Raw genomic sequence first — 12,097 nt, 5'->3', positions numbered from 1 at the left:
TCAGTCTCTGTTGACATCCTGGAGTCTCCTGGTCTCACCTCCCCTGGCCTCTGCAGAGAGTTCTCCACCTTCCCCAGCTCTGTGGGGAGTGGCAGCCTCAGGATGGGCCTGGCTTGCCTCCTCCTCCAGCTCTGGTTCTGGGAGCTTCTGTAGCTCTGTGTACAGCACACAGGCATCATTGCGTGACACATACTCCCATCCACTCTCCCTCACGTGGAAAAGGTCCACAGAACCCCCTGAGTAGGCATCACGGTGGGTGGCATGGGCCACGGCACAGCGAGCCAAGGCATAGGCTTCCTGGGTGGTCATGTCGTAGCGGTAGCCACGGTCTAGCACACCATAGGCATAGGGAGATCCAGAGCCCACCGAGAAGATGTCTCCCTGCAGGCGGGTGCCATCGCTGTAGACATAGAAGAGAGCAGGGCCAGAGCGGTCCCAGCCACACAGGGCAGTGGCCACACACAGATCCAGCCCCCGGTAGCGGGACATCATGGCTGACAAGAGCTTGGCAGCACTGGCCACACTGGGCAGCTGACCCTCTCTCAGTGCCCGAAGCCGTAGCTCCCGCTGTAGCACCCGGTACCATGTGACACAGTCAGCAGAGGTGCCAGAGGTGGTCCCCAGGAGGTGCTGGTGCACAGGGATGACCTTGCGCGAGGCTGGACAGGCCACGTAGCTGCCACAGGAGGAACGTGTGTCAGCCGCAGCAATGACTCCATGACGGAAGCGGAAGGCCAAGGTGGTGGTGCCATGGGCCAGCCTGGGGCCATTGATCTGCAGGAAGGTCTGAGGGTCACAGCCCCGGGGCACAGCCCAGCTGCCAGCCTGAGGCAGGTGAGGTTCTGGTTCTTGGGTGTCTGGAGCCTGCCACTTGCACACATCCTGCAGAGCCATCTCTAGGGCTGAGTGAAGGCTGGAAGGAGCAAGGCAGGGATTTGTGAGCTGGGTCAGGTGGGGGAAGAGGGACGCCACAGAGAAGCTAAGCTACTGCCAGAACCGGTGAGAAAGGCGTGTGAGCTGATGCTTCATTTCTCCCCAGCCCCAAATCAGGCTTTGGAATTGGCTGATGGAACAGCCCCCTCCTCCTCAGAGGACTGCTGAGGAGAGAAAGGATGAGGCCAGTGGCGTCTCCAGTGCTGGGCAGACGCTGCCCCATCAGTCAGACCTTTACCTTCTGCTGCCCATGACGCATCTGAGAGTCACTTGAGGAGTCTCCTGTCTGTCATCCTTCAACTACCCACAGTGGGGTGGAGGACTGGGGTAACCACAAAGAAAAGTGGGAGCAAGTGGAAAGAATAGAGCTGGGTTCCTCTTGTTTTTCCTGTGTGGGGCATTGGGCATGCAAAGACAATTAAGGCCCTGTCCGTGGCCTGAGAGAGCTCCCAGCCTAGGAGGAGGCAGAGACAATGAAGTGCTCTGATATAGTCAGAACGAAGAGCTGGGGACCCACTGAGGTAGGAAACCTTGATGCTGGGGACTCCCTTCAGAGGTATGAGACCAAGGAGCTCTGAGGCTCAACTCACACTTTCAACTCACAGGCAAGATGTGGAAAGAAAAATGGACTGAGGCAAGGATAAAAGAGAAATGAGCAAGAGAATTTTGTATGGGAAAAGGAGAAAAAGGCTTAAATACCTTCCAGGGAAACTAGAATCTGGAACTATCTTTTTCCTCTGCTTTGGGGATGAATACATCTGCATACAAAGATGACATTTCTGAGAGTTCTCTAGCAATATGGATTCTCTGACTTGTGTTAAAGTCCTGAGGATGTAGCTGAAAGGATCTACTAGCCCTCTCTCTCCTGGTCCCCCTTCTGCCCAGTAGTTTTTAATGGCAAGAGAGCTGGTTTGTAGTTCCAAGGCAGGAGAAACACCTGACCTTGACCCGTAATGTTGAGTCTAAGTTTTAGATCAACCAGAGGTGGTCTAGGGGTAGAGTTGGTGAACCTACGGCTGGCCCTTCAGAAAGATGAACTAGATTGGGGCAGAGTGACAAGCTGCAACTACTTCCAGCACAATATGGACTATATTTTACTAAACATTACAGCTCAAGATGGTGCTGTAGGTGGGTTTGATCATGGCTGTACCAGCCAATCACCAAAAAAAAAAAAAAAAAAAAAAAAAGATGGTGCTGTGGGAATAGATTTATTCAAAGAAACAGACCCACACACAAAAGAAAGAGACTGACCCCTCCAGACATCATGATGCGGGTGACATGGCATCGTAATTTCCTGGGGTCTCAGTACTAAGGGCAAGTATAAACATGTCATGGAAAGACTGGAGAAATTAGGGGAGCATGCTGAGGTCCAACCAGTTCTTCTCCCTTCTGTTGTGTAGGACCACTTGGAAATCTTACTGAAGAGATAAGAATTTATCTTCTTTTTAAAGACTAAGTCTTAAATCTTTATATATAGATGGATAGCCACCTCTGTAGGTCAGGCCATTATCAAATCAGGTCTGGACAGTTAAATGGCCTCCTAATTGGCCACCTCCAGCCTCCCACTCTAATCTTATCCTCCATATGGACATGTTTTCCTAAAGTATCACTCAAATCCTGTGTCTCCTCTGCTAAGAAACCCTAAGGGCAGGCCGGCCCGTGGCTCACTGGGGAGAGTGCGAAGCTGATAACACCAGGGCCATGGGTTCGGATCCTATATAGGGATGGCCGGTTTGCTCATTGGCTGAGCGTGGTGCTGACAACACCAGGCCAAGGGTTAAGATCCCCTTACCGGTCATCTTTAAAAAAAAAAAAAAAAGAAACCCTAAACAAGATCAGATCCAAACCACCTCTTCCACCCCAGGCTGGCATTTAAGGCCCACTATGGTCCAATCAAAATCCATCCATCACAACCTCTTTCCACTCTCTATTCTTTTTTTTTTTTTTAAAGATGACCGGTAAGGGGGTCTTAACCCTTGACTTGGTGTTGTCAGCACCACGCTCAGCCAGTGAGCTAACCGGCCATCCCTATATGGGATCCGAACCCGTGGCCTTGGTGTTATCAGCACCACACTCTCCCGAGTGAGCCACGGGCCAGCCCCTCCACTCTCTATTCTTAACACATCTCCCTCCTCCCCTTCACCTATTTAAATCTTGTCCCTCCTATCTTAGAGGCTTAAGTACCACCTATTTTGAAAATCCTTCCCAGGTATGGGCTGAGAGAGGAAAGGCTGTGGGTTTGAAGTGCAATGGAACCCAAGAAGTATTTAGGGAAATGAATCCATGCCTCCAGACCATCCTGGACCCCCAACCTCACCCCCATTTTAAAATTTTATTTATTTTATTATTATTATTATTATTTTTAAAGATGACCAGTAAGGGGATCTTAACCCTTGACTTGGTGCTGTCAGCACCACACTATCCCAAGTGAGCCACGGGCCGGCCCTCACCCCCATTTATACTGACCTCCTCCTCTACCTCTGAATTACAGCACTTATCATTAGTACTTCTCCTTTATGAGGTCCCCATGAGCAGGGGCCTTGGAACAGAGAACTAATGTAAGGAAGGTCACGAACAGATTACAGAAGGCCTTGAGTGCCATGAAGAAGAGCTTGAACTTTACAGAACATTTAAAGTAGGTGAGTGACAAAGATGGTATTTTAGGATAATCAATCTGATGCTGTACAGAATAAAGAGTGACAGTTTAGGGTTGGCTGGTTAGCTCAGATGGTTAGAGCACAGCCCTGTAACACTAAGGTCAAGGGTTCAGTTCCCAGTACAGGACAGTTGTCAAAAAAAAAAAAAGTGACAGTTTAGGTCCAGAAAATTAGTTAAGAGAATATTTCAGTAATTCAGGAGTGAGGAAATAAGAAGCCAAGGTGGTATCATTTGTGATGAGAAAGAATGTGAGAAACTGAGGAGGAAGAATCAACAGGACCTGGCAACTCACCAGATGTGGAGGAAAGGAAGGGAAGTTGTGAAAGATGAGCCAGGGCTTTAAGCCTTTGTGACTGGAAGAACATTGTTGTCACTCTTTCCTGTGTTCATTCAGCAAACATGTATTAAGCACACTGTGGCCACAGAGATGAATAGTAGAGAAATACCTGTCTTTAAAAGTTCATTATCCAGTAGGAGATAAATGTACACTTCTTTTTTTTTTTTTTTTGTCTTTTTCGTGACCGGCACTCAGCCAGTGAGTGCACCGGCCATTCCTATATAGGATCCGAACCCGCGGCGGGAGCGTCGCCACACTCCCAGCGCCGCACTCTCCCGAGTGCGCCACGGGCTCGGCCCTAAATGTACACTTCTAACCAGGTAAAATGTGAAAGTGCCTTAAGAGAGGTACAGATGCTATTATTAGTGGTAGAGTGAAAGACCCACTGTAAGAAGTCTGAAAGAGAACTAGTCGCATTGCAGGGGTGAACGCAAAAATAATACGTGATCAATAAACAGAGGCACTCTGTATTTTCCACACCATTCAAGTGTGAGACACAGATAAAGATCTCCTGCTTTATATTACATTCTGATGGTTGGGCTTGGAAAGGGTTGCCAAATTTCTGTATTAAAAATACAGTACATGCAGAGTCTGCTGGGGGAGAGGAGGGGCTGAGTGGGGCATCAGAGGAAAGTGGAATTTGGATGTTGATAGATGTTGCTGCTAGAATCCAACAAGGAAGGCCAGACACTGACTTCATAGAAACATAAAGCAGGAGGCAGCATTTCATGCATATGCCTACTTCCTGGCTTGTTATAGTTCCCAAAAGAGTTGAAAAATGAAGGTGGGTGCAGGGAGGAAGAGGCAATGAAATATAGCACATTCCTGAATCGAGACCATCGTCTTAGCAGGCTGAATTTAGAGAATGTCTTGGTACGTCTTTATGGAGCTTCAACTCTCCTCCAGTCTCAGTGATGGTAAATTACTATTGACTCAATTATTCAGGTGCTGGATGGAGAATATAGTTTGTGGATTAACCAGACCCTTTGCTTTTCCTTCTTTATTCTTCTACCTGCCTTTTAGGCAATTTATGACTTATTAGAATTGAATATCCTCCAGAGGGTGGGAGTGAAGAGGAATGGAATCTTGAAAATCAGTTACTGTTAAAGAACTGTTATGGTGTGGTGACTAACGCTAGTAAACAAGAGGCACAGCGCTTTTATTCTGTTGCACTTTTTACCACAAACTACTGTGGTATAACTAATATCATAGGGAAATAGCCTCAGAGTAGACCACTATTTTATCCAATATTAGAGGGTGCCCTTAAACAAAATGGCAACCTTAGTAAGGTGCTGAAGCAATATAAATGTAACGTGTGCTCGGACACTGGGTTGGGCCGGTAAGACTTCACAGCTAATAGTTCAGAACCGATTTTTCAACCAGTCACGCCCTTCTCAAAGATGGCCGACTTCGCCTCCCTCACCCAACATGGATGTTTCCGATCACTTCCTATGAATTTTAGGTTAATCTGATCCAGTATAGCTTGCACGATAGTAGTCAAGATGGCAGCCCCATCCTTTTAGAATTTAAGGGTAGTAAAGCCATTTTTCCCTCCTTGGTGAAAATGGTCCCTTGCTCCTTTTCGTCGGGCTCTTGTTTTTGGAGGCGTGGTTGCCAGGAGTCAAAATGGCTCCTCCCTGGAATAGACTTAATAGGAAGTGAAGCTGTGACGGCGAGGCGTTGCCCGGCCGATCTTTGCGAGGCGTTCTCGGACTTAGTTCCTTTTGCCCTCACAAGAAATGGCGCTGGCCAGCGTGTTGGAGTGTCCGCTGCCGGTGAACCAGCGCGGGTTTTTCGGACTCGGGGGTCGTACAGATCTGCTGGATCTGGGTCCAGGGAGTCCTATTGATGGGCTGAGCCTGGCCGCGCCCAGCTGGGGTGTCCCAGAGGAGCCAGGAATCGAAATGCTTCATGGAACCACCACCCTGGCCTTCAAGGTGCGGATCCGGACGCCTTGCCGGGCTGAGTCCCGAGCGCCCGCACTCTTCCCGGCCTTCCAGCCGGACCGGAGCCCGCGGTGGCCGCGGCCACCAAGCCGAGGCGGAGGTTCTGTCCTCTCCTGACAACAGCGGTTTCGCTGTCTCATTGCCCCGGGAGGCCTCGGTCCTCGCTCTGGTCGGAGAGGGGGGTGGTGGGAATGGGGGTAAGTGGAGGAAGGAACCCGAGGCAGCTTAGGTTGATTTCTAGGTGACCCCAGGTTGTTCTTGTCCAGGAGTTTCTAGCAGGGAAGGGGGAAGCCGCAGCAACAATGAACCTTGGCAGAGGAAAGGCTGTTGTAAAGATTCACCAAAGATTTAGTGGCCCCTGTAGGTGACTGTAGCCAAAACTGTGGCATGATGGGGAGGCTTGATGAAGTTGAGGGAGCACTTTGCTAGGAGCCAGCTCTGCAATAACTGACTCTAGATCTTGGGCAAGTCATCCAATCTCATTTAACCTGTTTCCTCATCTGTAAAAGAATTTAATACTGGTTATATCCATGTCAAGGGATTGATGTGAGGCCCAACTGACATTAATATAAGGGGAAGTATATTGTGAAGTATAAAAGGACAGAGAAAGAGATATGCTGAGTTTGCGCTGGTGCAAAAAGAAAGATAAAAAAGTCATTTTTGTGTCTGATGTGGCCTGTTTTGTGTCTTCTGATCTTAACAGTTCCGCCATGGAGTTATTGTTGCAGCGGACTCACGGGCAACAGCAGGTGCTTACATTGCCTCCCAGACGGTGAAGAAGGTGATAGAGATCAACCCCTACCTGCTGGGCACCATGGCTGGGGGCGCAGCCGATTGCAGCTTCTGGGAGCGGCTGTTGGCTCGGCAGTGTCGAATCTATGAGCTTCGAAATAAGGAACGCATCTCGGTAGCTGCTGCCTCCAAGCTGCTTGCCAACATGGTCTATCAGTACAAAGGCATGGGGCTGTCCATGGGCACCATGATCTGTGGCTGGGATAAGAGAGGCCCTGGTGAGTTCGCTGCAACCACGTGATCCTTGGTCTAACACCACGTAGAGGAGGGATTGGATGGACAGATGAACTAGGGGCTTTGTGTCAGTGCTGAAGATGTGCTCATCAGGTTCTTAGCACATCAGGTTCTTAGTTTCCTTTTCTTTTTCAAGGAAAGCACTGTAGTGTAGGAAAGGGTATGGGGTTAGAACAGCTGTGTCATTGACTACCTGTGTAACCTTAGGCAGGTTGCTTATTTTCTCTGCCTTTTTCTTCATCTGTTACATTAGTTAAGTGAGGTAATAAGCATGAAGCAACTACTGTCTGGCACATAATATATTTCCCTCTGTCCTCTCTCCTGTAAATTGATAAGACCTATAAAAAGTTGTATTTGAGAATTAAATTGGGTAATAGACATAAAAACTCTAGCCAGCACTATCTAATAGAAATATAATGTGAGCCATATTAAAATTTTCTCATGGATATATTTAAAAAGCAAAAAGAAACAGGTGAAATTAATTTTAGCTATTTAATCCAAAATACCTAATTTTGGGGCCGGCCCGTGGCTCACTCAGGAGAGTGTGGTGCTGATAACACCAAGGCCCCAGGTTTGGATCCCATATAGGGATGGCTGGTAAGCTCACTGGGTGAGCGTGGTGTTGAGAACACCAAGTCAAGGGTTAAGATCCCCTTACCGGTCATCTTTTTAAACAAAACAAAACAAAACAACCTAATTTTTTTTTGGAAGGGTGTCTGGCCAGTACGGGGGGATCTGAACCCTCAACCTTGGTGTTATAACACTGGGCCCTAACCAGCTGAGCTAACCTGCCAGCCAAGATTTTTTTTTTTTTTTTTTGGCAGCTGGCTGGTATGGGGATCCAAACCCTTGACCTGGGTGTTACAAGGTTGTGCTCTAATTTACCGAGCCAACCAGCCAGCCCCCAAAATGCCGATAAAATATTCAACATATGGCAGCTCATTAGCCACATGTGGCTAGTGGCTACTGTATGGGACAGTGAGGCTTTAATACATAGTAGCTACTGAAAAGTTAGTCATTTCTCTTCCCTTTTGCCTTTAGAGAATCTTTAACCTAGAAGGAGCTTTGGGGGCTCATCTTTCTTTCCTTGCTGTATGTAATCACTCTAGGTCCTTAACAGTCCCTCTAGGTCCTGTTCTGTCATCTCAGAAAAGAAATTCCTTAACCTGTTTTCCTTTCCAGTATTTAAGAAAGTTACCAGGAAGTTTAACCTTGTATTTGATGTCATTTCCCCTCCAACCAGTTTTTTTTTTTTTTTTTTTTTTTTAAAGATGACCAGTGAGGGGCTCTTAACCCTTGGCTTGGTGTTGTCAGCACCATGCTCAGCCAGTGAGCTAACCGGCCATCCCTATATAGGGATTCGAACACGTGGCCTTGGTGTTATCAGCACCACACTCTCCCGAGTGAGCCACGGGCCGGCCCTAAGTTTTGAATTGTCCCTTTAGTAAAGTTTCATTTCAAATGTTCAACTAATGGCTAATGGCCACTGTGTTGAACAGTGCAGGTCTTTATAATTTGATTAGGAACTCTAGGCTTTATTCTTCTACTGTGTGATACATGTCTTATCCCCCAGATAGTTTAAATTCTTTGAGGGCTGGGATTTTGTTTTATTTATTTAGTTACTTGTTTTTGGTGGCTAGCCAGCCAGTACAGGGATCAGAACCCTTGACCTTGGTTTTACTACACCATGCTCTAACCAGCTGAGCTAACTGGCCAGCCTGGAATTATGTTTTAAGCATAATGTTATATTTTTTGTCCACACTGTCCCTCCTCCAAGCACTTTACAGTCAAATAAGCCAGGACAGTGGGAGAGAAGTGCCTGAAGTTCTGTGCTTGAAATCTAAACCATTTGGATTATACTTGCTTTTTGGATGTGCTGAGATCAGGCAGGGAACTTATTATAATATGAGGTGAGATGGGATGTTATATTGTAAAATCCCAGAGTCTTAATATTAAATGTAACTCCTTCAGCTTTTTTTTTTTTTTTTTTTTTTGACCAGTAAGGGGATTGCAACCCTTGGCATGGTGTCATCTGCACCACACTCAACGAGTGAGTGCACCGGCCATCCCTATATAGGATCCGAACCTGCGACCTTGGCGCTCCCAGTGCCGCACTCTCCCGAGTGAGCCACGGGGCCAGCCCAGCTTCTTTTTTTTTTTTAAGTAATTTTTTAGAATTCCTATTTTTTTTTTATGTTGGTTTCCCTCTGGATTTTAAGAGGGATGGAGAACTACTGGAAGATGAATTAGATCTAAGAAGGTGTGGTCATTTTTTTTTCCTGCTAACCTTATCTCCCTTTCCAGGCCTCTACTATGTGGACAGTGAAGGGAACCGGATCTCGGGGGCCACATTTTCTGTAGGTTCTGGCTCTGTGTATGCTTATGGGGTCATGGATCGGGGCTACTCCTATGACCTGGAAGTGGAGCAGGCTTATGATTTGGCACGTCGAGCCATCTATCAAGCCACCTACAGAGATGCCTACTCAGGAGGTGCGGTTAACCTCTACCATGTGCGGGAGGATGGCTGGATACAAGTCTCCAGTGACAATGTAGCTGATCTTCATGACAAGTATAGTGAATCTACCCACTGAAGGAGGGAAGATGTGGCTGCTTGCATTTCTTGGGGTGACTGTCATTGGTAATATGGGTACAGCACTCCATCCTATAGCGGAGGGGTTCCCCATTATACTGATACTTTTTTTAAGCCCTGGAACATTGACCTCTATCGACTTGTTAATGAGCTGCTGTAGAGGTGACTATTTGTTTTACTTTCTTGGATGTTAACATTACACTACTCACTACTCGACCTCAGCCTGTGTTGCATTTTTTTGTCCAAACTGTCCCTCCTCCAAGCACTTTACAGTCAAATAAGCCAGGACAGTGGGAGAGAAGTGACTGTAATTACAGGAAACAGTGGTATGAAGACATTGTGTAGTGAATACATTAACGTCCCCACTCATGAAGCTAATAACAAAGGAGAAGGAGGGAGAGGCTCCCCGATTCAGTTTGCAAAGAGATGAAAAGTTGATGAGGTGGAAAGATGCACAGAGTGTACAAGGCAGGGCTGCAGAGGAAAAAGCTCTCACCCTGTGGTGGGGGCAGGGGGGCTGATGTTACTTGCACAGCAGAAGGTTGAGGAGAGTAAATCTTGACTCTTACACCAATTGGGGAGGGAAGGCTTGGCCCCTGGGAAAGAGAGAACAAATAAGTGAATGTGAAAGCAATAGTGACCACAGGCTTGCTGATCCTTGTCCTTTCGGTCCTCCAGTGTATATGTGTGTGGGGCAGATGGGGGTGATGGTAGGCTGTAGCCTCCTGGGCAGGAAGCATTACAAAATTGTCACTGTAACGTGTAGGTGGGGAAGAGCCCCTCCTGAGAGCAGAGAGACTGCTGATTTATCACACCCAGCACTGAGATGGTTCCCAGGCTATGGTGGCAGCAGATGGCGAGGTCTTCTGTTAAAGAGAAGACATAGGGGATATGGAGTAGGTTGACAGGAGAAACCTTAAAAAAATGTGAGGGGGCTGGCTGATTAACTCAGTTGGTAGAGCGTCTTGTTGACAACATCAAGGTCAAGAGTTCGGATCCCCCTAAAAGGCAGCCACCAGAAAAAAAAAAAAAAAAAAAATCTGGTGAGAGGAGGCCACAAGCAATACAGCCTTGTGTTTAGTTGGCCAGAAGGAAGAAAGTAGTTGGTGAGCATGACAACCCAGTCATGTTTTGAGACTTAGAGGTTGGGAGGGGGTCATTCATAGAAATAAAGGCAGTAAGGCCTCTTTCTCCCCTGTACTGCAGCTGTCTTCCCTTCCCCCTCAGCCTTGTGCAGTCTTTGTATTGATCGATGAGGGCTGTCCGCCAGGAGCTGATGGAGCCTTGTTAATTGCATTTGTCAAATGCAGGGAAATTGGGAATTAGTGAGATTGGAGAAGGGAGTTTGGAAAACAAATGACTCTCTTGCCTAAGGAGATTCATTTTGCTGAAAAGCATCTCAGGAGCCCCTGGAGTTAGAGAGCTGCTAGTGTGGACCCAGACCTACTATACAGCTGAAACAGGCAGGAGCCATGCTGCATCTTCTATGTAGACCGTTGGTAAATAGTTAGTTGTGTGAGAGGCACAGTTACAGTCATCTTCCTCTCATTTAGGATACTGATTTGCAGATCTTTTAAAAAAATTAGAAACTTTTTGGGGGGCGGGGGGCGCAACTGGCTACTACGGGAATCTGAACCCTTGACCTTGGTGTTATGAGCACCACACTCTACTGTAGAAACTTTTTTAATAAATGAACTCTTAGGAGAAATTCCAGCACCTGAAAGAAATCAAATCAGAGGTTGAAAGCGAGTTGAGGGATCTAAAGGCTCAACTATTGAGCTTCTGCCTCCAGCCACTCCCCACAACACTCGTTTGTTCCCCCATACACACACATACTCCCTGGCACTTCTCAAAACCCCAAGGAGTACAATTTGAAAACTGCTGCCCTGGGAAATAACTTTGAGGGTAGAAAGAGATTTGAAGATTAGAATTCCCTTACATGACTCCACAGAGCACAAGACTTCCCCACCTCAGTACATGAACAGAAAATTCAGTCTGGTGAGAAGAGATGATCTTGAAACACTGCAACCCCTTGCCCTGTGTCTGTCTCACACCTTGCTTTGGCAGTGGTCCAACTGCTAAAGGTAAACAACTATTCCACACTGGTGGAGTCCTTATGTTCAGGCAAAAAAAAATGCATCACCTACAGTCCTGTGTTCAGTTTCTCTGCTTTTCTGGGTCTTTAAAATACTCATTTACAATGGGTGATTAGGGCCGAGCCCGTGGCGCACTTGGTAGAGTGCTGCGCTGGCAGCGCGGCGACGCTCCCGCCGCGGGTTCGGATCCTATATAGGACTGACCGGTGCACTCACTGGCTGAGTGCCGGTCACGAAAAAACGACAAAAAAAAAAAAAAAAAAAAAAATACAATGGGTGATTAGCTCAGTTAGAGTGTGGTGTTATGACACCAAGGTCAAGGGTTTGGATCCCCTTTCTGGCCAGCCACCAAAAACCAAAAAACTCATTTTTGGAGGAGATCAATTTGTGGTAGGTTTTCTGGAAAGAAAATAGAGCAGGGGTAAGGGCACATTGTAAGTGAATAGGCCAGTGGTATCCACTGTGCATTTGTGATTTCTGGCTGCTGGGTAATGGCGGGGAGCTGGCTTTG

The 12,097-nt window shown here is 47.2% G+C and overlaps 2 protein-coding genes across 2 annotated transcripts; one reads left to right on the top strand and one right to left on the bottom strand.

The window, feature by feature from the left end:
• PSMB11 (proteasome subunit beta 11) lies at positions 1–894 on the bottom strand. The gene has a single exon (XM_063088554.1). The coding sequence runs from the start codon at positions 892–894 to the stop codon at positions 1–3; it is 894 nt and encodes a 297-aa protein (XP_062944624.1).
• A 4,741-nt stretch (positions 895–5,635) lies between these two features.
• PSMB5 (proteasome 20S subunit beta 5) lies at positions 5,636–9,706 on the top strand. Its single transcript, XM_063091000.1, has 3 exons — positions 5,636–5,865; positions 6,578–6,884; positions 9,205–9,706. The coding sequence occupies exons 1-3, from the start codon at positions 5,668–5,670 to the stop codon at positions 9,489–9,491; spliced, it is 792 nt and encodes a 263-aa protein (XP_062947070.1). The 5' UTR covers positions 5,636–5,667; the 3' UTR covers positions 9,492–9,706.
• The last annotated feature ends 2,391 nt before the right edge of the window (positions 9,707–12,097 follow it).

This window comes from Cynocephalus volans, chromosome 3 (assembly GCF_027409185.1).
Source record: "Cynocephalus volans isolate mCynVol1 chromosome 3, mCynVol1.pri, whole genome shotgun sequence".
NCBI classification, from domain to species: Eukaryota; Metazoa; Chordata; class Mammalia; order Dermoptera; family Cynocephalidae; genus Cynocephalus; species Cynocephalus volans.
This window is presented reverse-complemented; position numbering and strand designations above follow the sequence as displayed.